The sequence below is a fragment of the Prionailurus bengalensis genome, chromosome B2 (assembly GCF_016509475.1).
Source record: "Prionailurus bengalensis isolate Pbe53 chromosome B2, Fcat_Pben_1.1_paternal_pri, whole genome shotgun sequence".
NCBI lineage: Eukaryota > Metazoa > Chordata > Mammalia > Carnivora > Felidae > Prionailurus > Prionailurus bengalensis.
In genome coordinates, this window is record NC_057349.1 from 114,778,568 (window position 1) to 114,806,454 (window position 27,887).

The 27,887-nt window shown below is 37.5% G+C and overlaps 1 protein-coding gene and 1 long non-coding RNA gene across 6 annotated transcripts in view; one reads left to right on the plus strand and one right to left on the minus strand.

The window, feature by feature from the left end:
- ECHDC1 (ethylmalonyl-CoA decarboxylase 1) overlaps positions 1-6,383 on the minus strand; it is a 56,902-nt gene extending 50,519 nt beyond the window's left edge. Inside the window, exons 1-2 of one of the 5 annotated variants that reach the window (XM_043592279.1) lie at positions 6,276-6,383; positions 5,183-5,433 (exon numbers count right to left, since the gene is read on the minus strand). In XM_043592279.1, the coding sequence (XP_043448214.1) occupies positions 5,183-5,198 (16 nt within the window). In that variant the 5' untranslated portion in view covers positions 5,199-5,433; positions 6,276-6,383. Of the gene's footprint in view, positions 1-4,750; positions 4,932-5,182; positions 5,434-5,919; positions 6,163-6,275 lie in introns of those variants that run through there. The other 4 variants (XM_043592278.1, XM_043592280.1, XM_043592281.1 and 1 more) reach the window with 4 other exon arrangements.
- A 102-nt stretch (positions 6,384-6,485) lies between these two features.
- On the plus strand, positions 6,486-27,409 carry LOC122489965. Its single transcript, XR_006299055.1, has 3 exons — positions 6,486-6,582; positions 10,215-10,339; positions 26,881-27,409. It is a non-coding gene; the product is annotated as an uncharacterized LOC122489965 (long non-coding RNA).
- Positions 27,410-27,887: the final 478 nt, after the last annotated feature.

The window sequence follows — 27,887 nt, forward strand, 5'->3', positions numbered from 1 at the left end:
AAAAAGGGTTAGGGGCACATAAAGCATGTAACTCTGAATCTCAGGGTCATGAGTTCAAGCCCCACAATGAGCATGGAGTCTACTCTAAAAAAAAAAAAAAGAAAAAGAAAAAAAAAAGGCCGGAGTGGGGGCAGGGGTGGGCAGTAGTTGAATAGTTTCTTTGCAATGAGGGCCATTAAGGAAACCACACTCAAGTGAAGGTTTTAATGGCCAAGAAGTTCATAGATTGGTGGGGGTGGGGAGGGTACCTGGCTGGCTTAGTCAGAACAGCATGCAACTCTTGACCTCCAAGTTTCAGGGTCATGAGTTCAAGCCCTATTGTTGGGTGTAGAGATTACTTAAATAAAAACCTAAGGGACACCTGGGTAGCTTAGTCAGTTGAGCATCCAATTTTTGATTTCGGCTCAGGTCATGGTCTCAGTTCATGGGATTGAGCCCCACGTCAGGCACTGCACAGACAGCATGGGGCCTGCTTGAGGTTCTCACTCTCTCCCTCTTTTTCTGCCCCTCCCCTGAACATGCACAGAACTCTCTTTCTCTCTCAACATAAATAAACTTAAAAAAAAAAACAACTTAAAAATTAAAATGAAACAAAAAGAAATTCATAGACTGGAACCCTAATGTATAAACACATACATATGATAAAAGCATTTGGTAAAGTATAATTAGTAATGATTAAATGGGTATTTACTGAGTTACTAATGATCTCCCCTTTGCTAACTGTTTCAAAGAGAAAAAAAAGTAACTTTACCCTCAAAAATTTTTTAGTTTTATCAAGGAAACAAAATACACACATAAAAAGCAAAAATAATTCAACTAATTGAAAACAGAACAAAGTCCCTCTTTTCATTAAGCTCTATTAGAGATTTATAGCAAACTTAAAATATAGTCTTAACTTCATAAAAGCGTTTTTCTTCTTCACCAGTAAACTTTTAGTATGAAATATAAGGATTTTCTATAGGCAAAAATGGATCAAAAATATTAAATATAAATAAAATATTATGATATTTTATTTCACTTCATTCTAAGTTTTAAAATTCTAAGCAGAAGCACAACAGAAATCAGGCGATATCCCAATTTTGCTGGGGTGTAACCAAAAGAAAACATAAACCAGCTTTTCTTTGCAGTGTCTTATGGCCAAAATATTGGCAGAGGGAGCCACCTTTAAAATACTCTCATTTTACATATTTTCAGAGTATCATTTCTTCAGAAGATTATGTTACTACTAAACTGTTAGCATAAAAATTGTATAGTTCCACTTCTCTCCGCAAAACAAATCTAGAAAAAAACAAAACAGGGCCCACGTTTCCTTTTCACAATTAAAGTTTACCTTTTGTCAAATTTTGAAAACAACACAAAAGTTCTCAAAGTTCTCACTCTCTACTTTTGTTTCAAATACATATACATTTTTTAATGAATTGTCAATTTATAAAAACCTTTAAAACTTGAGACATTATTTCATGTAACTCCATAGATAGAAACACAAGCCTTTTGAATAGACAAGAACATATTTTATAGATAGGCTATCTGATTAAATCAAATATTTATGAGATGGTTATGAAATTGTGCAGCAATTTTGTTCATATGTTATTTCCATAAAAGATTATTTTTGTTTCATGATTTGAAATTCAAGTTGTATTATAGTTGGTAAGAGTAAAAATAAATGAAAACATTAAAAATGAAGAAAGCTGGGGCGCCTGGGTGGCGCAGTCGGTTAAGCGTCCGACTTCAGCCAGGTCACGATCTCACGGTCCGTGAGTTCGAGCCCCACGTCAGGCTCTGGGCTGATGGCTCAGAGCCTGGAGCCTGTTTCCGATTCTGTGTCTCCCTCTCTCTCTGCCCATCCCCCGTTCATGCTCTGTCTCCCTCTGTCCCAAAAATAAATAAACGTTGAAAAAAAAAAAAATTAAAAAAAAAAAAAAAAATGAAGAAAGCTATTGCCTGAGTCACCTAACACATACTAAAAAAGTTAGGTCTCAGAACATGGGTTTTTTTTCTTAACCTAAGTAATGGGTACGTAGGTATCCATCTTCTGTTGTTGTTCTTTAAACTCTTTTTATGTATTTTTCACTATATGCATGTATGCTACATTTCTCAATAAACTTTTTTAACTGAAGGATATCATTCCAAACTTTGGGGTTGTCTCTGGTTTTACCAGTAATTTCTCCCAATCTTCTAAACTGCCAATTTCGAAACTAGTTTCTTAAATACTCTAGTTCTTTACATAGAAGATACTACACAAAGAACACAAGTATTGCATCAGCGACCACATAGGTGTGTCTGGTCTCTGGCCGGTTTGGCAATTAATAAAGAGTCCTTATTAAAGATAGTGATATTTCTTAAAAATCAATGTATAACCAGAAACTACATAATAGTTAGAAATGCAGCTCCTGCCTCCAGTAAATAAAAAAATTCTTATGGGCAGGACTGCATATTATTCATAGCCTTTAGCACACAGAGGCTTACATTTAATATTTGTGGAACTAAATGACCCCTAATGTGGTTATTACTGTGTAGGGATGACAGTACCTAACCATCATTTTCTAAACTAAATATAAGATCTCTGTCTGCAAAATAGAAAAAGTTTATTTCACTGTTGGTTTTCTAGGAAATGCTAAGCCCAGGATATGTAGTTACAAATGCGCAAAGGTATGATTTTCTTTTCATGTTTACAAAATGGGTTTGCATACAACACAATTTCTATTGTTTCATTAATAAAAATATTAACTTTTTAATAAGTGAAGTTAAGTAATAAATAGTAAGACATTACCTATCAATAATATGCGCAGTTGGTAATACATATCTTACAAGGAGCTCGTTAGCAACAGCCTTCATTCTTTAACTGTGTAACAAGATTTCTCTCACAAGAGGAATCTTAAGGCAGGCTTGGCCTGTTACATTCTCTTTCTCAGGATGAGAGGCAATTTACCCAGTGATACTGAAGTGAATACTTAGTAACTATTTGTGGCAAACTTAAATGGGGAACCTGAGATTTGACCTATTTTGCCTCACCTTCCCTTCTTCACCTTCCAAAGGAGGATATTGGTTTTCAGTGTGCTATAGCTCTGTGTACCAGGCAACAAAATGAAACTATCTGCCCTGGGACTGCTAGTTTGGATTTGCTTAGTTCTTTCTATTCTCCCTTCTTTTGCACACACACACACCCTGCGCCCTCGCGCGCGCGCGCTCTCTCTCTCTCTCTCTCTCTCTCTCTCTCTCTCTCTCTCAGAGGTTTATGTGATAAAAGGAACCTGGGATTTTGCCTTTATCTTGTCCCATTTGAAGAAGATCAAATACAGTAGGGCTCAGGGTTCCTTGGGCCTGCCTCCAGTCTAGGGAAAATAAGCTCATAAGATTACTTGTCAGGTCAGTTCACAAAACTGAAAGGCCTACATAAGACAGTCAGAGTCAAATATAATATATCCAGTTTGCTCTATGCATGCTTTGCTCCTGAGGATGTCAGATACAGAACAGAAACCCAATGGCAAATTCAACTGAAGCAAAGGTCCTGATCTTTTCCATATTTACCATGACTTCAGCATTTTAAAAAGTGACCCCCAAAACTTGATAAGGACTTCAATGGCTATTTTCAAAAACTAAATTTGCCTGTATTTTCCACAATATTCTGTTTTGGGGAAAAGAACAAAGAGTTAAACTAGAAAATAAGGAATAAGGCTTACAAAATCATTAGCATTTTTAATTATTCTTGTGGGATAATAAAATCAATAAACAATATATCTTCTCTCTTGTAAGGAGCCTGTTCTGTCCTCATCTATTACCTCTCCAATATCTAACAACACAAAGGCAATTGACATAGATGCCATGAGATCTATTATCTCCTTACTTTAAATCATTGCAAAATTAAACATACATATGACTAACATTTTTTCTCTCCTTCCCCATTCCTATCCTTCTTCCACTACTAACTCTCCCTTCTTTTCTCTCCTCTCTTCACATTTCCTTGTCTGTGCCACAGAAGAGTACCACAAAAACTCGAGGGCACTGCTTAAGCCTACTAGGTTTGCTGACCTCAAGTTTAGAAATCATATTCTAGAAAGTTGGTAATAGCCTATTATGTATACGTCATCCCAATTCTAAATTCTAAGACCAAATTAGACAAGAGTTCAGTGCTAAGGAGATGATAAAGTATCAGCCACTATGAAAATACTATAGTGTCTGAAAGTAGATGTGTACGAACAAGGGTTAAGATTCAGGTTCTGTGTAAGGATGTAGTTAAACAGTCAGCATTTTGGATCTGTTCCAGAATCGTAAGGCAATGGAAAAGTTCTGAGGAATTTACGATTTTATAAACTGTATTCATGACAAAACGTATGTTTAAAACTTGTTGTAAAGGATATTTTGCTGTCCTGCCAGAGTTAGACCAGTGGAATGAGCTCATCACCAAGCCACTGGAAAAGGGAAAGAGAAGAAAGGTCCTGACATCCAAGATCAAATGTGTTACTCTCTCCAATTGTTTTTTTAAAGTTCTGCAAAGGATCAAATAGTTCCCCTCCCTGCACAGGAAATAAGCTAGCTTTTCTCTTAAAAGCCATATGTAACCCGTTTTACCATCTGCTGGATTTATTTAATACAGAAAATTAACACAAATGCATACTTAATAAGAAAACAATTAGCCCGAGGGAGGTGGTAAACAACAAAAAAAAGTCAGAAAGATTCTATTTAAGACTGTCCAAACATGACTTGATTTTCAAGTTTTGGTTTCTCTTGAGACTGTCATTATATAACCTACCTTTCGAGCTTTATCACATGCCACCATACACACACCTCTTCATACAGCCAAAATGAACTTTTAGTTTCTCAAATCCTTCAGGTTTTTCTCTTTGTTCCTCACGTCTATATATGTGACCCCTCACCTGTTACACTTTTCTCTTCCGCAGAGTAACTCCTAGTCATCTCCTTTAATACTTAGGCTACATAAAATACTCTTACTGTTTGCTTGCACAGCATTTATATTCTTTCCCCCCCCCACGTAATTACTCGTTTAACCGACGTTGCCACAGGATTTTGGAAAGCAAGGCCTTTGCAACGCTTAGAATGGTGCTTGACAAATAATGTAAGACAATAATAATTTGGCAAACAAGTATTAAGAATCCATAATGCCTTAGGAGGCTTAAGAATCTGTCCCCAAAGAACTATCCACTTTCTTATTCCCGTCACTCACCCTGTTGCAACTCCATTCTTGCAAGCTGGTTTCTCTTCCTGAAATGCAACTATTAACTACTTCTCTTTCAGATCCGGCAAGGGGAGATCAAGAAAGGATCAGCTGTTTTCCTGCTATGCTCCTCCCTCTCCCAGTAGACTTCACGATTACATCTTCCCCCGAAGCTTATTTCCTCCAATAGAGTGCAAAGTTTCACAAAAGGGGTCCTCTGTTATTCTTGCCCAGGCCATTTATCTCTATATCTCTAGCACCTAGAGCCAACAGTTGGTAAACAGGAGGTTCTCAGAGTTGGAAAAGAAAGGCAGTTGGGAGGGTTGATACACTTTTTTTTCTCAAGGTCCCATAAGCCCTTTAAATACGTAATTTAAGTAACCAGTGGTTTTAATCCCCTACATTTGTGACCCTGGTGTGTGGTGTAGCATTAAAAGGATTCTCGAGGCTCAAAAGTATTTTAGAATTAAAGAACCCTTACCAAAAATGATTTGGACATTTTTCTGTTGTTACTGAAAAGTCGGCTGGACGAAACAAATGTCTTAATTAAGCAAAATAATTTAATACACAGGACAAATCCAGAAGTCCTAGGGAACATCACCCACCCTGTCTATGCCTGAAAAGTATTTAGAATTTAAACTAGTCGTTGAAATCATGTTTCCCCGTTCTTTTGAAAATGCTAATGTAGGCTATTTTGCCACAACCCTTAGAAAAGTTTTACTCTTTTCCCAAGTGCCCTCCTTCACCTCGCAAAGTCCGTCTGCGGCGCTCGGCACTGCGTCCCCACGCCCAGCAGAGGGCAGTGGACCTCCGCGATGGCGTCACTAGGAATGCGCCGGTGAGCCCGGGCGGGTCCCCGCTTGTAATTCGTACCGAGAAGCGTTAAAGCCCATGACACAGCGACAAGCTAGAGTCCTGTGCTAGATGACACTTAAAGGGCAGCCCCTACAGCCACGCAGTCCAGTGCGCCTCGAAGCAGGCAACCTCCTTTTCCGCTCCCCCACGACCCTCTTCCGCTTTCCGCCCCCTTTATCCGCTCCCCCGCGACCCTTTCCCTCTTGCCGGAACTTCCCCTTGGTTCCGCCTCAGGCCTTCCCTTTACCGCCGTCCTTCCTCTTCTCGTTTTCTTTAGGCTCTTCCGCATCCCTTCTCTCTCACGCGCGCCTTTTTCCATTTTCCTGCGGGAGAATCCCGGAAATTCCGCCCCGCCAGGAAGTGCCCCATTTTCCCGGCGTGGTGGCGGGCTTGAGTGGGCCCTCTCTTAGGTCCTGAGCGAGCCGGAGGCTAATGGACCTGCTACGCGCTTTCGGTTCCGAGACACAGCGTTAAGAGTTGGTGCAGCTGAGGGGCGCCCGGTGGCTCAGTCGGTTAAGCGACCGACTTCAGCTCGGGTCATGATCTCGCCATCTGTGAGTTCGAGTCCCGCATCGGGCTTTGTGCTGACCGCTCAGAGCCTGGAGCCTGTTTCAGATTCTGTCTCCCTCTTCCTCTGCTCCTCCCCTGCTCACGTTCTGTCTTTGAAAAATAATAAACCTTGAAAAAAGTTTAAAAAAAAAGAAAAAGTTGGTGCAGCCCAGCCCACAAACTCCACATTTTCAGTCTCCCCATAGGCATGGGAAGAGTGGAAGAGAAAGAAAGCCGGCTTAGGGAATTTGGAAAGAAGGGGAGAGAGAGGAAGGTACCAAAAGGTGTTACTTCTTAAACATCTTTTATGGGTTATTGAGCGGGGAAAACGTTTCTGTTCTTTTTTTTTTAATGAATACTCAACATATGCCCTGCTCGTGACATCGCCTTCATAAAGCCCAACAAATTTAGCATTCTGTGCTATTACCTGTCATATGGCCCAGACAGGATGTTCTTTGGAAGACACCTTAAAAGGAAAGTCATTTTTCACCCGGATAGGGATCATTTTGTCAAACAGGAGGAACTGAAGGTAGATCTTAGTAAATAAGGGAACAGTCTGGTGAACGGAACAGAATGTACGAAGAAGCCGAGAAGATAAGCAAGTTTTAAGGTATGGAGATGTGGAGGTAGGGAAGAAGTGGGAACCCAGGTTTGGACTGATGGGAAGAAGTCCAAATATTGAAAGTATTTAATTCCAGTTTAATATGAAATGAGCAACTTAAGCCATTGCACTTTGTCGAACAGGAGATTTGCTTGATTAAATGGTGATTTGGAAGAAATAGTTTGTAGAGTGGGGATAATTAGATATTAGATATAGGTGCTGTTTATGCCATAAATGTGCATGTGGGTATGTGGTACTGCCCAAGTTCTGTATATGGATGCATGGTACTGCAGCCTTGCAAGGCTGGCAGCTGTGGCTAAGAGGTTTGGCCTCTGGACATTTCTGTATAGATTCACTGATGGTATCTTTCTTAAGTTAAAACAAATTTAGTCACTTGCCATTTCTCAGAATTTACCAACAAGTTGAGATAAGAATGATTTAAAGTTTTTAAACCTTGGGAATTTGGAGGAGGGAAAAAAGGTTGGCAACTAGTGAAGACTCAAGGAAGTTGGCATAAAAAGATGGCATCTATGCACTTTCAGTACCAATGACTAATATGCTAACAAGTAAAACAGCCTGTTTTCTGACTGTGCTTAGCTAGTGTTTTTTTACCCACAGCTACAGGAGTGTAATAGAAGAAAATGGGAATTTGCAGCCAGGTGTCCAGTGTTGTTTGGTAGTGTAATTGAGCCAATAGGAGTTTGCTCTTTGGTGAGTCAGAAACTGCACCAGGTTGAGTTGTGGCACAAAGAAAGCTTTTATTTGCAGGGAATCAAGAGATTGTGGGGAATGGCTTCCAAAGCTGTACCTCCCCAAGATAGAGTGAATGGATTCCTTTTGTTTACGGTTAAAATGAATATTTAGATAGGGAAGCCTAAGGTCAACCTTGTGCCTTAAGGAAAGGAGGCTTGCATTACAAGGATCCTTGTATGTTATGTAAATGAAGTTAAGACTCTTCCTTGGGTGGAGATTTTAGTATTATAATGAGGTAAAGGCAATTGTGGGTCATTCCAGAGAGATCATCTCATGGTCCTTCTGAGCAGGCATGAGTCAGGTTTAGCTTAAATGGTCTGGGTGGTCTGGGCCAGTGGGAGGTCTTGTCAGGGCAGTCGCCATCACCTGGGGGTGGTTTCATGTTTCATTTGCCTGAGTAAAGAGGAAAGCTGCAAAGAAGAGCTTAGGGGAAAATATAAAACAAAGGTTAGTGAGTACAATCAGGTGAGCAGTAAAGGCCAGCTCTTGGGGTGTAGCTGGTGACAGTAATAGGTACATACCCGTATGTGTACATTTGTGATTGGCCCTGATAAATTGGAATCTACTTTGAGGCTAAACTACAAAAAAAGAAGTTATTTCAGGGTCCTGAGAGGACAGGAAGGTGGGAGCTGGAAGAGCTGAGACCAAAATATCTGGTACTTGCTTCCCATATCCTATAAAAAAGGGAAAGTTTTCTACCTCAAGGTTTAGTCTTCCTCATTTTTTTTTTTATTTCCAGTAGTCTGATTGTGCATCAGTATGTATAGCATTTCAATGTACTTGCATGTACAACTTAGTGTAAAAATACATTTCACTACAACAATGGTTTTGCCAAACCACTAACAAAAATGTAGTGTCCTGTAATATTAGCATGTTGGTACCTAGTTATTTTTCTAACTGCTGGCTCAACCAACAAATATTGGATGATAATTTCTTTAGTCATCTGTTTTCATAAAATACATATCCAGTTATTCTTCCCCTCCACTTGACTGTTAAACTGTTTTCTTCCCTTTACCCCATATCATGTTTTACAATCAATACTTTTAGTACAGATAATTACCCACTATCTAAAAACACCTTTACCATGGTGCCTGGGTGGCTCAGTGGGTTAAGCCTCTGACTCTTCATTTAGGCTCAAGTCACAATCTCAAGGTTCATGTGTTTGAGCCCTGTGTTGGGCTCAGAACAGAGCCTGCTTGGAATTCTCTCTCTCCCTCTCTCTCTGTCCCTCCCCTGCTCATGCTTTCTGTCTCAAAATAAAACTTTTAAATAACAACAACAAAAAAAATAGAGTTTTATCATGAAACCTTTCATAAGCCAAAATGACAATACCATTAATTTGTGAAAAAAGTTTTAGCATCCCCAGACCCCAAAAATAACCTCTTTTATAGGCTTTTCTGATACCTACAACACATCTTGTTAACAGATGCACAAAATAAATTGAAATTAAGCACCTAGATTTTTGTTCCCTCTCTCTCTCCCTCTATCTGCCTAGAAAGCTAAAGCTTCTGTGTTTTGTCTTTTCAGGTCTTTGGTTACTTAAGAAAGTTAAAACTTCTCAGTGTTAAAGGAGCTAAGTTTTGCTAACAACTATATAACTCTCTGTAGAATCCCTTATTGCCACCATTGTTAAAAATATAAATATTAAATTTATAATGATCTGTAATCCTATTTAGGCATGTGCTTTAAAACTTTGAGTTTTTTAACAAACTTCCTAAGATTTAAATGGTAAATAGAGTCTTTTTGACTAATTAGTCTTACTTGGTGTGTTAAGCACTATCAAGCCAATGATGATAAACCATTGGTTATATTGTATAGGTAAATGCTGCAACTATTCAAGAAAATATATAAAATTCCTGAAGTTTTAATATGTCCTAACATAAGGTCATCACTTGATATTCTGATTATTGAAGTCTTATGTATCACAGAACCATATTTCTGTCAGCTGCATTATAATGAACTCTTCATATCAGTCTTTAGCCATGTCCATTTCTGACGTTCTTTTGTCATTTATAGTTATTGCTCTGATGCTCTTGCCTGGGCAAGTTTTGTCTTCAAGGAGACTCATGTAAATGACTTTTTTTTTTTTTTTTTTAGTATAGGTATTTGATATGTTTAACATAATAAAACTGAACTGGGTTAAATTTCTTGAACTAATGGGATAGCTACATGTGACCTGAACAAAAATTACTAACATAAGACTAAATGAATTGAGAAAGATGATTATAGTTTTTATGACTCTTGTTTGAAACATTGCTGGTTCTCTAATGTATTCTCTTCCAGAATAAGGAAGTTTTCTCTTATGATACCTGTGACGTATAGAAATATGATAAAATATTCCTTTGCAAACAAATTGAAACCTCTAACTTGTCTCCCTACATGAACCCTCCAGAATTCAGAAACTCTCAGTGAGTATTCTTTCTTCTGTAGCAATTACAATTATTTGCATAAGTTCAGTGAGATTCTACTCTCCTAGTAACAGGACACCATTTGGAAACATTGGTTATATTACCGAGGCTTTGACAGGAATGTCATATTTGAGAGAGACGTGCATAGACTCAGATATGACCAGACAGCCTTAAGGAATTAAGGTTGACTTTGTGGAGCCAATAGAACCCCCTTTGAAATGTCAGCCCGATACCTTACTTACAGAGTTCCTAGGAGCCTTACCAGGTGAGTAAAGAATGGCACTTCCTGGCAGGTGCAGAAACCTCAAGATATTTAGGGGACCTCAAGAAAAGGAATGAATACACCCAAATCTATAGGTATTGCAGACAAGTCTGACAAGTATTTGGCTTGGCTCCGGCCTTAGGAGTCTATTGAAAGTTCAATCTAGAGATTCCTTATAAAAGATTCCCAGCAATACATATTTTAAAGGATCTGTCTGATCAACCACTATTCTTGCTGAGCTTATGTAAATAATTAGGTCAAGTTTGTTAAAAGTGGACTTGTTTTGGGGTGCCTGGGTGGCTCAGTTGGTTGAGCATCCGACTTGGGCTCAGATCATGATCTTGCAGCTTGGGGGTTCGAGCCCCGCATCAGGCTCTGTGCTGACAGCTCGGAGCCTGGAACCTGCTTCAGATTCTGTCTCCCTTTCTCTCTGCCCTTCCCCCACTTGTGCTTTCTCTCTCTCTCTCTCTCTGTCTCTGTCTCTGTCTCTCAAATATAAATAAACATTTAAAAAATTTAAAGTGGATTTGTTTTACAAATTAGTTTTGATTTGGTTATCTCTGGAAATAAGGGTAAATTTGGAGAAAAGTGTTTCAATAACACATCCTTATGAATGTTAGATTCTAGTTTTGATTAAATAGCATAAGCTAGACAACTTGAGGTAAACTTCAAAGATTGCCATAATAGCTCATATATAGATAGTCTTCCTGCTTGTTACTCTGTGGGGATAATAAAAGGGACCCTATGGGCATGTGGTTATTTAAATAGCTGGACAATGGGATGGACTCTCCAATAATTGTGTAACTTCGCTGTCACCTTGATTAATTCTATGTGGCTGGGATAAGAAAATTGCTCCTTAAAAGCCAGAGCATACCCCACTCCACTGCGTTAACTATGGACTTTGGAAAAAATAGATGACCCCAGCCTCCTAATATTTGGATTGGATAATACACTTGGGGATGTCCTTATCTCCTGGAACAGATCATCTCCCACTTGCCCGTGATTCCTCATAATTAGAATATTGTTAAGATTAGACATCAGAGAAAGAAGGCTTCTTACTGGTTTTATCCTTTAATCATATCTGTCCTGAGAGCCACCTCTGTTGATGTAAAATTACAAGTAGAGGTTAAAGCCAAACATATAGCGGCCACCTTTATCCAAACCCAAAATGAAGTCAGCCACAAATTCGAAAAGTGGCCCCCCAAAACTTAATGGCCCTTGATGTCCTGAATGCAAGTCAAAGAAAAAGTTATTATGCTAATATTGAGACTAAATGTGTATATATCCCAGATGACTCTGCTAATGTATCCAAAGTTTTAGCCCACATGTATACCATAAATAAATGGTAACTCTTTACAATGGACACATCATGGTAAGCTACAAAACCAGTCTTCATGCTAGATTTGTGGCTTATTGCACACATCAAGCACTTCAGACCTCCCTTGGTGGGTTTCTCCATTACAAGGTACAGATTGGCCTTATTTATATCAATACATAACCAATATGACAGATCACTCCAATACCAGGACATAAAAGGATATTTCTATTACTAAAAAAAAAAAAAAAAAAAAAAATGTTTCTTGCTGACCTATGACAAATGTTACATGGGACTCTCCAGGCCATAAGAGTCCTTTTTCTTATCCTCAAACCATCAAAATTTTAACTGAAAATGCCAACCCACAGATGGGCTCACGACAATGCTGGACAAGATCCACGTTCCATTGGTGTGACCATCTGACATCTATTTTTCTTCCATCAGTACATTTAGAAGATGTCATATGGCACATGGAGGCCCTTGATAAATACACATTAAGGCCTTAAATGACTCCCAATATAGCATTATGTTATTAAACACTAAAGTAACTCTAATGCATAAATCGATTCTACAAAATAGAATGACATTAGATATCTTAACAGCAGCACGAGGAGGAACGTCTGCCATTGTTAAAGAAGAATATTGTGTCTGTATTCTAGATTATAACTAAAATGTAACAGGTTTACTTACTGATACAAAGAATCAAATTGGTGCTCCTAATGACTGCATTGTCACTTGATAATTGGTTACATTCCTGGTCAGGAGGTGGACTATCATCCACCTCATTGCTCCTCTTATTTTTCATTTTAATAATAATTCTAATGTATTGTCTCTTTTGCTTGGTTCTCTCGTATTGCCAAGCAAGCAGTTCCTGACTCCTTCGATCCTACTCAAAACAAATTCATCCCAATGTCCCCTCTGGGCTCTACAGTAATGGCCCACCATAACAGTTTCTTGTAGGGTAAGAGAGTAACTAATTTAAGTCCCTGAGTATGGACATCTCTACGACCCCTATCAACTTGAGGAAGGTACAGAAGATGAACCCTTTGCCTTTCAACAATCTTAAAGATGTAAGGACTGAAAAATTGGTCAGGGAGGAAATGATGAAGAACAGAAGCAGAAAAATGTTCACCTGTAGCATAGAAGACTGACCTATATAGCCTGACAATATAGGTCCAATAAGAGTCAATTATGTACTGGTTGTTACATTCTCTCATGACTGCCTGTACATCTCACCAATAGTTAATATCGAGCTGAATGATAAAGCACCAGAGAAATCTTGCAAAAGTAGTTTTATGAGTAGAAATTCGAACAAGATATCTATTATCTAATACTCCCTGCGCATGTCCTCTGCCCCTTGAGCACTGCGTATATAACCATCAGATTCATACAGCAAAAATGCAGCTTTTTCTGCTCATGGGTCCTGTCCCTGTGCTGTAATAAAAGCACCTTTTTATTTTGCACCAAAAACGTCTCAATAATTCTGTCTTGACCGTTTGCTCGTGCCCCACATCAGCACAGGTATTCACAGATACGGTTCAAAGATAGCAATTTGACGCTAAGATGCTGAGTGTGGTTCCCAGGGACAGAGCTTGGCAGCGTGACTCTGACCACTCAGACCGCATGCTTCCTCTAGGAGGCTCGCTGTAAAACCAATGCTGAATGCCATTTTTACCTTTCACCCTTTTTTGGTAAAAGCAAAAATCCTCTTAATTTTTTGGTTTGTTTGTTTTGGGGTTATTTCCTTAGTAGTTGCTCTAGGGTTTCCCATATATATTTTAACTTATCAGAGTCTACTGCAGATTTATACAAACTTAATTCCAGTACCATATAGATATATTACTCTTATATAGTTCTTTTTCCTGCCTTGTGGTGCCATTATTATACATATTACATCTATAAATGTTACAAACCCAACAATACATTGTTATAAGTGTTAATTTACATAATTGTATGCCTTTTAGAGAAGCTGGGAGAAGAAAAGTCATAACCTTACTCCAATACAACTTTATTCCCCAATCTCCTCTTTGCTGTTATCAGCAAATGTATTACATTTCTATATGTAATAGGCCTAACAATACACACACACACACACACACACACACACACACTTATATAATTTTCTATAACTACCTTTTAAATCAATTAAGAAGAGAAAGGAGAAGTAATATCCATGTATGCAAAGTTTTATAATTACATAATTATTTCACCAGTACTCTACTTCTTTGCTATTTTTCATATGGTTTCGAATTACTGTCTGAGGTCACTTGTTTTCAGCCTGAAGAATTTCTTTAAGTATTTCTTGATAGTTGGGTTCTCTTACAGTGAATTCTTTTAATCTCTATTTATCTGACATTGCCTTTATTTAAGCTTCATTGTGCTACTTCATATTTCCTCTTTAGATAAAGATGTCTTTTAGACAAAAACGTCTTTCAGCGTTTGACTCTGGTGTTTCTGGGTATACCTCTCTTTGTGTTTTCCCTACTTGGAGTTTGTTGAGCCTTTTGGATGTGTTGATTAATGTTCTTCATCAGATTTGGGAAATTTGGGCATTATTTTTTAGAACAAGTTTTTGTGGTTTTGTTTGTTTGCTTGTTTTTTCCTCTCCCCTCTCCTGGTAATTCCAATACAAGTATGTTGGTGAGATTAATGTGTCATACATTACTCTGAGGCTCTGTTCACTTTTCCTTCATTCTTTTTGTTCTCTCATTTTTTTTAAATTGTGTAATCTATCAGCTTTTCTTTATATTTTCTGATTCTTTCTTCTACCAGTTCAGCTGGTTGAGCTCTGTAGTGATTTTTTTTTCTTGGTTATTTTACTTGCAACTTTAGAATTTCCATCTTTTTTTTTTTTAAATAATGTCTTTCTCCTTTTTGATATTGTCTCTTTGATGAGACATTATCATCATGCTTTCTTTAAATTTTTAAACATAGTTTCCTTTCGTTCTTTGGATATATTTATGATAGCCGCTTTGAAGTCTTTGTCTGCTATGGTCAACATCTAGGCCCCCTCAAAGTTCTATTGCTTGCTTTTTTTTTTTTTTAACTGTGTGTGGGCAACTTTCTTATTTCTTTGCATATCATATGTATAATTTTTTTTTAATTTTAGATAATATATTGTAGCAACTCTGGATATGATTCTCCCCTACCCATTTGGTGCTTATTATTGTAGTTTGCTTGTTTATTTAACTACTGGTCACACTATTTTAGTTTAAATAGTGCGATGTTGCTGATGTTGCTCCTGAGAGGTCACATCTTTTGTGGTTACCTGGAATGAAAATGGTTTTACAAGGGCTTTCTTTGACTGCCTCTTTCTTTGATCACACTCAGATGTTTGACTCCTTTCATTGCTAGCTGATCCACTTTATTGTTTTTACCATTCCCTCGGACATAAATTGCTACACAGTTTTGACATGATTAAAGCTGGGCCTCATTTTAGAGGTGGTTCTGAAGGCAGTTTATGATGATTGCTCTGACCCCAGATTGATTTTCTTAGGTATCTCTTTCCTTGTTTCTCTCTGGCATCAACAATGCCTACCACACAAGGGAGTTTTTCAAACCAGTTCACCTGTGCTCTTCTCTCCTCAGCCACTACCACAAATTCTGATCACCTCTGTATATGGCAGTATTGAGAAAAGTCGCATATAGACATGTCATAAAGATGCCCCAGGAATTAATAGACTCAGCGTGTTAAAGACCACAGAAGTTAAATGAGATAAAGTTTCCACTGAGGCCATTGTGGGACTGGGAGACTAGGGAGGGAGAGAAAAACACTTTTTAAGGTTTCTATAGGGAACATGATTATGTGTCCACAAGAAATGAATTAAAAGTTTCCTGAAATTGAGATGAAAATTACAAGAATTTGAATAGATCCAGTCAGCACAATCTTGGCATCCAGTAACATTAGACGTTGTAAGGAAAAGAAGTGAAGAGTGCAAGTATGACAATAATCAAGGGTTATGAATTGATTTTGTAAGTCAGTGGAAGATTAAAGAGCCTAGGGACTCAAAGATGCTAGACAGAAGAGCAGAGCTGAAAGGAGCATGGGATTAGGCTAACCAGAGAGATTAAAAAAAAAAAAAAGCCAAAGTACACCCCAATGTGTTGAAAGACACCAAAAGGGAAAGGGAAACCAGTGGTTATCTGATGGCAAGGCTTAAGTGCAACAAATGTGGGAGGAAACAGAGGTGGAAGAAAGAATCTACATAGAGGTAAAGCCTTGAGATTTAGTCTTCAAAGTGAAGAAATTCAGAGCTATCAGACCGACTGAAATAAAATGGAGATAAAAGGTTTTGGAAATAATGGAGCTTGAGAAATTATAAAACAAGGCTTTCTGATGAGTCATTTTTGATCTTATGAAATTCTTGTAATGGCAAGAGATCAAAGACAAAATTCTCAGCCTAGTATTAGAGTTACAAAAAGATGATGTGGGATGTTTTGTAACTGGGAGATCTGGAAAGGAAGACATAATTTTCAAAATTATGCATTACATGTAGAAATTATTTCAACATTTGACACAAAGATATAATGTTTCATTTAGTATTAAAATTTTATTCTTTCTGATTTATACAGAAGAAACATAGCCAAGAAGAAATTCTTATTTAGTGTCAACCATTATTTTAAGATTTGCCTATTGGAATGATAACTTTTTGAATTTTATGGTAAGCTCCCATTCAGTAGAATTAGACTGTCACCTGAGGAATTCAGTTGAGAGTTGACCAGTCACCCAGTGAACATTCTGTTTGCATAAAGCCTTTGCTCTAATATGGAGATGGTAGCTTCAGTCTTTCGTCTATAAAGGCATGTTGGGAAGCAATTGTTAAATTTTGAACTGTAGCTATCAGCAACTTAATTATTTCAGAATTATCTGTTGAGCAATCAATTACTAAAGTGAAGCCAGTATCTCAACACGATTTTAGCGCCTTTCATGTCCTAGGAGGCTCTGTCCTGACCACTGAGAATCCAGTGGTGAAAAAAGACATGATTGCAATTGTCTAGGAGGAGGATATGACAAACTGAACCAAGTTGTCTAGAAGGAGGACATGACAGACTAAACCAAGGAGTCAGGGATTTTTTTCCTATGTAACTTTTTAGTTTAATAGTAAATAGATGAATGCGAAGATTAAGATGACAATACAAATAATTTTCCTTTCAACATGTACCTTAATTCCAAATGAATAAACTACACACAAAGGTTTACTTAATGATTTATAAACATAAGAAAAGTAACTGTTCACTGAGCACCTACTGTGTCCCCAAGTGGTTAACATACATTAATTCTAATTGGTGACAGTAGCAAAGTGGGCAATGGCTGCTTCTCGTGCAAACTTGAGTATAAGCCCACCCTCCCTCCCCACCCCCCCCCCCAATAACCTCTAAGTCTCTTTGGAAATCCTCACAACACATCTCAAGGGAGATATTACTGACTTCATTTTATAGATAAGGAAACTGAGGTCAGATTGATTAAATAAATTGCCTATGGCCTCCCAGCTTCTAAATGTAAAAGTTATCATTTGAACCAAAATCTTGTGGGTTGTTTTCTACACAGTGCTTCAGTAAAGCCTATGTTTCTTCTTCGTATCTATATGGAATACTAAGACATACTTTAAAAAAAATTCTTCATTTGATTTCTTATACCACTTTGAGAGTTTCTTCTACCTCACTTTATTTTCTTTGCTCAGATTTATGTCTGAGTAAGAAGAAGAAAGGGTATTTTAAGACTGCCAGCAAACATTTCTGACTGTGTGGCTAGATAGCCAGGCTGATGAAGAGGTAGGAAGTGAGTGGAGGTTTCAAAACTGATATTCCCAGCATTATTTTAGATACTCTTAATTCCTATTTTATATTCCTTATAAAGGTCCTGGGCCAATTTGTCCTCAAATTCCTTTCTTGGTCTGGCTCTAGTTTACAGAAGAAAGAATTCCCCTGCCAGTTGTTTTATTGCCAGGGTCAAATCCTGGGGAGAACTGAAAGGTGAGGGGAAGATGGAAGGCAAACTTTGTGCCATCCCCTCAACAGCAGTGCCTTGACTGGTAGCCTGATGTGGTTCCACACTGGCCCCTGTGCTCTGATAATGCTGCCTTCTGCTTTTGTCCCTTCAGGCTGGGATAAGGGAGATAATGGTTTGCTATTGTTGCTAGCCTCTGGATGCCCTGGGTGTCCTGTTGGGGTTCTCAGTCTTTCAGCACCTGTGTAACCGTGCCCCCGCAACAAAATCCTGCTGTTTTAGGGGAGCCTGGGTGGTTCAGCTGGTTGAGTATCTGGCTTCAGATCAGGTCATGATCTCATAGTTTGTGAGTTTGAGCCCCGCATTGGACTTGCCACTGTCAGTGCAGAGCCCGCTTGGGATTCTCTTTGCCCTTCTGCTGTGTGCTCTTTCTCTCTCTCAAAAATAAATAAACGTTTTTTTTTAATCCTGATGTTTTAAAAACTCAGGTGGTTTTTCATATGATTTCACTTACATGTGGAGCCTAAAAAAGCAAATGAATAAGCAAACCAAAAGCAGAAATGGACTCATAAATACGGAGAACCAACTGATGGTTGCTAGAGGGGAGAGCTGTGGGGGCATGGGTAAAATGGGTGAGGGGAGTGGGAGACACAGGCTTCTAGTTCTGCAAGGAATAAGTCAAGGAGATAAAATGCACAGAATAAGGAGTAGAGCCCATGGTATTATAACAACATTGTATTATGGTGTCCGATGGTAGCTACCACACTTGTGGTACGCATAGCATAACATATAGAGTTGTTGAATCACTCCCTGTGTTGTACACCTGGAACTAAGGTAACACTGAGCATGAACTGTAGTAAGTTGAAAAAGAATTCAGGTGGTTTTTGTTTTCCTGATTAGATCTTGACACACACCCAAAATACTTTAGACTTCCTTATGAAGCTCAGTGCACTTGTGAATGTATATTTAATAATTGTCTTCTTAGCCAAAGTCTAAGTCTCATAAGGGCAGAGACCATGTCTGTCTCCTTCACCCCTATATTGCAGTAATTGCCAGATAAAAAGGGTTTAATAATTATATGTTGAATGAATGAATGAATAAGATGTGCCATCAAGTTTTTCTCTCCTCAAAGCATCTGTCACCTCCTCACTTCTTATTCTTGCCCATTGGATCTGGGCATCTTGAGGGCAGAATAAATATTTATCACATGAATGAAAAAGCTGTTTCAAAATTCGTTACTTTCCAGACTAACCAACTTTGATACCCACAGCCAAAATGAACAGCAGAATATAATGGACATTTAGTTATCTCAAAAACTCTGACTAAACATTTTGTTTTCTTTTAAAACAGCATAATGCTTGATACAGGCAAAAACATGATTTACATATATAGTCCTTGGCCTTGAGGAACTGTAAATGTAGTAAAGGAAGTAGATTTATAATTACAAATCATCCCAAGGTAGGAAATCATGGAATACTTAAATTGGGGGGTATCATGTGAGTCTGACTCTTGAAGGGTAGTCATATTTTTACTAGGTTAAGGAGTGGAGAGAAAGGCATTTCAGATAGGGAAGAGAATGTACAAAGTATCATACTATGAAGTATCCCGTAGTATGGTTCATGCAGAGAAGTGGAAATGAAGCTCTATAGCTGAAGCAGGGAGAATTAAAAGACACTTCAATGCCTACCAAACTGCATGCATTTCTCTGTTTTTCTTGATGGTGAATGTAAGGATTTTAGAGTGTGGTAGATTGAATTACTGACCCTATTCTTTATCTCTCCCTGCACCCACCTCCTTGCTATTTCCTTGAATATATATATACATGCATATATACATTTATATATATGTATATATGTGTATATATATATGTATATACATACATATATATGTGTGTGTGTGTATATATATGTGTATATATATATATATATATGTGTGTGTATATATATATATATATATATATATATATATATATATATTCAAGGGATGCCTGGGTGGCTCAGTCAGTTAAGCACTGACAGTGGGGAGCCTGCTTGGGATTCTCTTTCTCTCCCTCTCTCTCTGCCCCTCCCCTGCTCATTATGCCTTTCCCCCCAGCTCCTTTACCTTGACCAATGGGATGAGAGTAGATGTAAAGCAGGCAGGAACTTGAAATGTACTTGAGAAGGAGGGTTTGCCCTTTTGAGTCTCAAAAGGCATGGGATAAGATCTTCCTGTGGGCAGCTGCTGACTCTTTTGCCTAGACTTCAAAATGAACGCAGGGAACAGAGCCATACCATCTGACCAATGAATCCAGGAGTGAAATAACTGCTCATTGCTGTATGCCACTGAGATTTTGTGGTTCTTTTTTATGCAGTGTTGTTGCAGTAGTAGCTGACACAGAGCGATCCATCCATAACACCTCTTTTTTGCAGCCTCATTTCAGAATCAATTGAGAGAGAAGGAGTACGGTAGTGCCCGGGAAGGGAGTGAGAAAGTGAAGGAGGACGGAAGAGCAATCATTCAGATAGAGAGAGCAAATATCTCCTTTATTATGAAAATTCTTTGAAGGATGAGGCTTACGAGTATTTGAACACTGGCTTCATGATACAGACCTCAGAATCACATGGTTCTGATTCAGCTACAGCACATTTGGTACACAGAGGCTGAGCCTTTTTCTTGAAACTCTGCCAGACCCAGAAGAGCAGAATGGCTGTCTTTGGTGGGCAGATCCCAAAGGCAGAAGGATGGGGAGGGTGAAATATCCATATCTAGATCCCACTCTCAACTTGACCCATAAGATCATTTCTATCTATAAAAGTGCCTAATTAATAATGCCCACTTCTCAGGGTTCTCTGAGGGTTACATTAAAACAAATAAAGCACCAATAGAGTGCCTGATTTAGACAGCTCAACAAAATACTTGCCCTCATTCTTTCCCTACCCTATCCTGCCTCCGTTTCTGTTTTTGTTTATCTAGTATTCTTTTTCTCCTCCTCTTTTTGCTTTTCTTCCTGTCCGTCTCCACTCCATCTCCTGCTCCATCTTTCCACTTCTACTCTAAATTAATGATAATGTATAGTGTATTGATTTTGCCAACTCTATGCTCCTTAATTTACACATCCAATGTATGAAGCATTAATTTCCTTCTATAAACATAGATCAAACTAAATTAAATTCCTTTCAAAAATTGGTTTGGACGTTCAATTGATCTTCACTTATGAAGTCATTGCATCTTAACCTAAAAACTTTCATCCCCTCAATATGTCACTGTCAAATTTCTCATAGGTTTTCTATTTTTACTTGTGGTTAGATTTTATGAAGAACAAGCTATCCTAATTTAATATGTGCTTGAGCTTATTATGCTTTTAATTTCAAGTCTCTTCAGATCACATACTGGAGCAATATGTAGGCCATTAAGCAACACTGCTGTGTCTCCATTTTCAATGCTCATCTTTTTTTTTTTTTCTTTTTTTTTGGTGGAATTTAAACAATGATGTTGAGGAATTGACACAAAAGAAAAATTAAAAAAAAGCTCAGCACTGGGCCCAGGTGATATAGTTAATGGCAGGAAGGAAGGAAGGAGGAAGGAGAAGGAAGGAAGGAAGGATGGAAGCAGGAAGGGAAAGAAAGGAGGGAAGGGGAGAAGGAAGGAGGGAAGAAGAAAAAAAAGATATAAATCTAAAAGCTGTTACTTATCAGGATGATGTAAACATGAAAGAAGTGAATAAGGACTGTTATAAGAAAACAAGGAGGCCCCAGTCCCATTTGCCTCAGAACCATGAGACAGAAACAGGAACACAGGTAAGGACAGCCTACAATGCAGTGGGGGTGGGGGTGCAAACAGCATTTGGGTTCATCAAGTAGGCAGTCCGTGTGAAGATGACAAATATAAAACTTCTGAATCCATGTACACTTGTTATTTCCAACTTATTTATGGCTTTTGGACATGAAAGATGATGTGGGGAAAAACATAAATAACTTAAAAACTTTACATACCAGAATGGTTTAGGAAGACAAAAGACACACAGTTGAACAGTATGAAAATTTCAGTCTACCATCGCCACATGCTTTGAGATTTTTTTTTAAGTTTATTTATTTTGAAAGAGCAAGAGAGAGCATGTGTGTGCAAGCAGGGGGAGGGGCAGAGAAAAAGGGAAAGAGAAAATCTCAAGCAGGCTCTGCACTGTCAGTGTGTGGCGCCTGATGGGGGCTTGATCTCACGGTTCATGAGGTCATGACCTGAACTGAAATTAACAGACAGTTAACCGACTGAGCCACCCAGGCTCCCCAAGAGCTCTTGATTAGAGTAAAATATTTCCTAAAATCTGGAGAAAGTTTTTGTATTGTTTTGTTTGTTCTGTACATTGGTTTTTTGAACATTCAATGGGCCTAGCTCTTGTTTGTTTCTTTCTTTCTTTTGCACATATTCCTCTGTGGAAAGCCTGTGGCACCCGCCGCATTAGGAAAGGGAAAGGCAGAACTGTTCATCCTTCAACAGTAACACTTGCTTCTTTTAAAGACCTGCTTCTCTGATCTTCCCATATTTAGTAAAGCAAGGAATAACAGAGGGAGATGCATTAATAACACTGGCAGTTTTATGCAGCAATGCCTAAAAGTAAAAAAAAAAAAGAAAGAAATTTAGATATAGCATGCATTTTACAGATCAGAGGAAACTTTCCAGATGTTCTATCTGGAATATTTAGGTAATTTTTTTTAATGTACTGCTGACAGTGGTGAATATCAGTTTCCATTGTACGAGACTTGTGACTCGATCTGTCTCAGATCTGTGTGGCAGGCTTGGGTTTATTCTGGCATCTTGAAATGTCTTCAGATTATGGGGTGAACATTTTTCTTGCCCCTCTCTTGAGCACGGTGGGCGGAGGGGAGTGTGCGCTGCTTTACTTCAGTGAAGTACATGCCTTACATTTCCTCTTATCTGAGTGGAGAGCCTTGTGGCCATCATGCAGAGTGTCCAGGTGGGATTCAGAAGGGAACTCAGGTGAACTCACCCCACAACCCAGAGCCAAATAACTCAGCAGTATCATTGTACCGCATATCTCTCATGCACTTTGTATTTTTAACCAGCTTTTCTAGCTGTCTTGGTAAGAGGGCTAGTCTACAATAAAATACTCTGCTAATACCAGATATGGGAATGCTATATAGATACTAATAAATATATACAGAAAATAACTTTTTATTTTATTGTGAAGAGTTTCATCAGAATGGGTATTGAACTTTACTGAATTTTGTTAGATTTGTAGTGAGATAATGATATATTTTTGGCTTTGATTTATTGATTGAATTAATTAATTATATGAAAATACATTCTAATATTAATCTAGTATTTCTTAATTAGAGCCACTTAAAATAATAAGTGTATTACTTTTGGCATGTGACTGAATTCATTTTGTGTAATTTTTATTTAAGGGTTTAAGAATGTATGTTCCTAAAGAATCACAACTTTTAATTTTAATTTTATTCTTAAATTTTTATTTAAATTCTAGTTAGTTAACATACATGGCAATATTAGCTTCAGAAGTAGAATTCAGTGACTCATCACTTACATACAACACCCAGTGCTCATCATAACAAGTGCCTTCCTTAATACCCATCATCCATCTAGCCCATCCCCCACCCACCACCCTCCATCGACCCTCAGTTTGCTCTCTATTGTTAATTTTTAAGTGCAAGTTTTGTTTCTTCTTGGATGAAAAATGTTATGAATATTCAGAGTTTACAATTTTTAAGTGATATTTTTTGTTCATATTTTTATTATTACATTGGTTTTATTGCATCGTATTCAGAGAATATGGCCTATGCCATTTATGTTTTTTGTAATTTGAAACTTCCTTTGTGGCCCAGTAATCAATTTTTCTAAATTTTCCATGGTTATTAAAAAATGAGTAGTATTATTGGTAGGGTGCAAATTTGGGGAAATTAATAAATTTTATTAGTTATATTATCAGAATATCTACAGTTCTAATTTCTGTCTACTTCATCCAACAAAGACTGAAAAGTATGTTTATATTTTCTTAGTATAGTGTTTGGGTAATTTTTCCTTTCAATTAAAATAGTTTTTTAAATCTTTAAAAAATTTTTTAAAGTTTATCCATTTATTTTGAGAGAGATAGAATGAGCATGAGCAGGGGAGAGACAAGGAGAGAGGGGGAGAGAGAATCCCAAGCAGGCTCCGTACTGTCAGCACAAAGCCCAAAAGGGCTTGAACTCACAAACCGTGAGATTATAACCTGAGCCAAAGTCAAGAGTCAGATGCTTAATCAACTGAGCCACCTAAGTGCCCTTCAATTAAAATAGTTTTGATATCATATATTTTGATGCAATATTTTTTAGTACATGCAGATTACTCCATAACTGATAAACACACACACACTGTTCATTGTGAATTTCATCAACAAAGAATGACTGTCTTCATCCCACTAAATGCAATTTCCTTTAATTTCTTCCTCCTTGCTAATTATGCAATCAATTCTGCTTAAGAAATTATATTCATTTAACATATCATTTATGAAAAACCCATCTGGGTGTTTATAGTAAAATTTGGAAAAACTCTGATAAAGATTCTTTGTAGCTCAAACTTCCTTCTATTCAGTAGGAATTCAAGTATTTTTTATTAAATTTTTAATGCTCATTCCTACACTTTGAAACCTGGAACACTGAAAGTTAGATGATAATACATTGATAATCAAATTTGAAACCCATATCCAAGAAGCATCTCTTTATGATGAATTAAGTAAACGAATGGCAATAGCAAACGCTTAGGTGATTATAGGATGATCTTTGTTGAAAGATAAAGAGTTCTGAGCAATAATTTTAGGTTACTTTAATAAAATTACAATGAAAAGTAAAAAGTCTCTGATTACCCCTCCTTAGACTTAAACCAAATTAAGCATAGTAGCATTAATTGTATTTTATAGCAAATTAAACTGATAACCACAATGCCTTAAGTGGAGGAGAAAAAAGAAAATAAACCAAACAAACAAGGATTGATGAGATTTCCTGGCAGCGCAAACTTAGCATTTGTGAGGTTTTCTTTTGATTAATCATAAATTACTTCTTCAAACTGCCATGTAACTGAGAGTGCACTATTTACAAGATTTGTGATGTTGGTTGGTGCTTATGTTGTACCTTGGACCACCTAGGATTCTTGTCCTCCAAAGTCTTAGTACATATTTACACTTCTACCATCAGCATATTGGCTTCCTACTTATCCACATCCTTGCCAACACTTTATATTATCAAATTCTAACTTTTGTGTATCTCATAGTTGTGAAAATTTTTAATATCTTTAATATGTTTACAGCCCATTCTTCTTTCTGTCAACTGTTTTGTATTCTTTCCCCATTTCCTAATTTTTTCTTTTACTGCTTTGTAGGAAAGCATTTTATATTCTGGGTACTAACCATTTATCAGTCATGTATTGTCAGGAGCTCAGCTGAGCTCGGAGAAAGAGTGAGCTGAGCTATCAGATATCAGAGTAGCCAATTAAAACAAGAACCCCAAAATGAGAAAGACGGGCATTTAGTGACTTACTGCTGTGATATAAGCAAGAGATTACAACTGGAGAAAGCACTGGCTCCTCACTCACCTTCTATTTTTTCCCAGACAAAAGTGCATCAGTTAAGGGTCAGGTAGATCCACCTAGACATGGGTGTTGTCCTCCTGTGGAGAGAGAATCAAACAAAGGCTCCAGCAGTTTTATGAATCTTGGGATGGACAGAGGCTTATGGGGAAGAGCTAGAACAAGTGTCTTCTTGGTTTCCCCTCCTCTCCCTGACAAAGTGACTCAGCAGAAGCACCTGAAGAAGTCCTCCACCCAGTGCCTCGGATACTGAGACCTAGGAATGAAGGCAAATATTCAGGGAGCTCCACTCAGCGGGGCCTGAGTGCTTGACTGCAGCTCCCTTCAGAGGCCACAACGAGCTAGGTGCACACATCTGGTATGGGGAAGGCAGGTTTCTCCATGAGGCGTGTCAGGAAAAGTCTTGGTGATTGCCTGTGGTCAGGCCTGAATAATCACACATAGGGTTTTAACCAGGACCCCTTACACTGAAAATGTCTTGTCCCTGTGTGTGGTTTATTTTTTCATTCCTTAAATAAGTCAAACTTCTTTAAACGTTCTTTTTTGTCCCAAAGTCATAAAGTAGTCTCTTATCATTCTTAAAATCCTTATGCTTTTCCTTATCATATTTAGGAGTTTATATGACATATGGACATAACTTACTTTTCCGTATTTGTAACCAATTGTATAGCACCGTTTACTGAATTGTCTATATTGTCTCTATTGATTAACAATGACATTTGTCATATGTGAAGTTTGTGTTTATGTGTGGTTCTGTTTCTAGGCTTACTCTTCTGTTCCTCTGGTCTTTTGTTTCCTTCTGAGGCCACATAATATTGTCTCAATTATTATTGCTTTATAATAAGCATTGTTTATAATTGGGCAAATCCTTCCATCCTGTTTTTGTTGTTTTTTTTTTTTTTTTTTCAAATTTATCTTGGCTGTTCTTGCCATTAGCTGCTCATGTACATTTTCACACCAGTTTGTGAAGTTGCATAACAAACTTGGGTATGATTTTGAAAGGAGTTCACATTAAATGTATAGGTTAGGATATGCACTAATCATCTATGCTGAAACACCTGGCTGGCTTAGTTGGTAGAGCATCCAACTCCTAATATCAAGGTCGTAAGTTCAAGCTCCATGTTATGGGTAGAGTTCACTTAAAAATAAACAGCTTTAGTATATCAGAGTCTCTTCCTCGTGTACTTGATTTATTTCTTTAATATCTTCCAATAAAGTGTTCTTAATTAATTAATATTAAATTTAATATTAATGTATATTAAATATATATTTATAATAATATATAATAATTATATGTTAAAGACTATATATACTCTCATATCCAGTTACTATGCTTTTATCTGATTAAATCAAATAATTTTCAGTGGATTCTTTTTTTTATACAAACATTTTCAAATATGATGATTTGGTTCATTTTTTTAATGTTTATTTTGAGACAGAGAGTGCACACACAAATGGCGGAGGAGCAGAGCGAGAAGAAGAGAGAGAATCCCAAGCAGGCTCCATGCTGTCAGTGCCAAGTCCAACGGAGGGCTCAGTCCTATGAACCATGAGATCATGACCTGAGCCAGAAATCAAGAGTTGGACACCCAACCGACTGAGCCACCCAGGTGCCCCACAATTTGTTTAATTTTCCCTTTATTTCTTTCATTTGTCTAACTGCACTACTATGGTTTTCTTTATGTTATTCAATATAGTAATGATAGTGAGCATAGTTGTCTCAATCCTGATTTTAATGTGAATTAACCTGACATTTCACTATCAGGTGTGGTAAATTTCTGTAAGCTTACGGTAGATTCCTTTTATCAGGAAAGAAGTTTTCTTCTATTCCTAAGTTGCTATGAATTGTGATAGTAAACATTGGATTTCCCTAATGCTTTTTTCTCCATTTAAAGAGATGATCAGATAACTTTTTTCCTTCAATATATTAACATGCTAAACTCTATTAGTAAATTTCCCAATACTAAAGTGTTCTTGCATTCTTGTCTGGGATTAATTCAATTAGATCACGACATATAAATTTTTAAATACATTGCTTATTCAGTTTCCTGATACTTCCACAGTGATTTTTGCATCTATGATTCATGAAAGGCCAGATTTCCATTCTTATCCTGTCCTTCACTGGTTTTCATATGCAATTTTTCCTATATTCTGCTTTCTGATGTCTTGATTTTTATGTTTCTCTTTTTTTCACCATTCTGAATTTCTTTTGGATTACTGTAGTTTTTAAAAAACTTCTATTGTTTTTCCCTCCCCACTGACTTGGAAATTCTAAATTCTATTTCTCTTTTTTTTATTATAATAAATGTTACATATAGCTAGCTCTGATTAACTTTTACTATATAATTGTCCACTTATTTTGCTATATCATCTTTTCTCGCTCCAAGTTAGACGTTATCGTTTTATGCAATTTTTTTAAGAAAGATTTATCCTCTCCTATATTTTT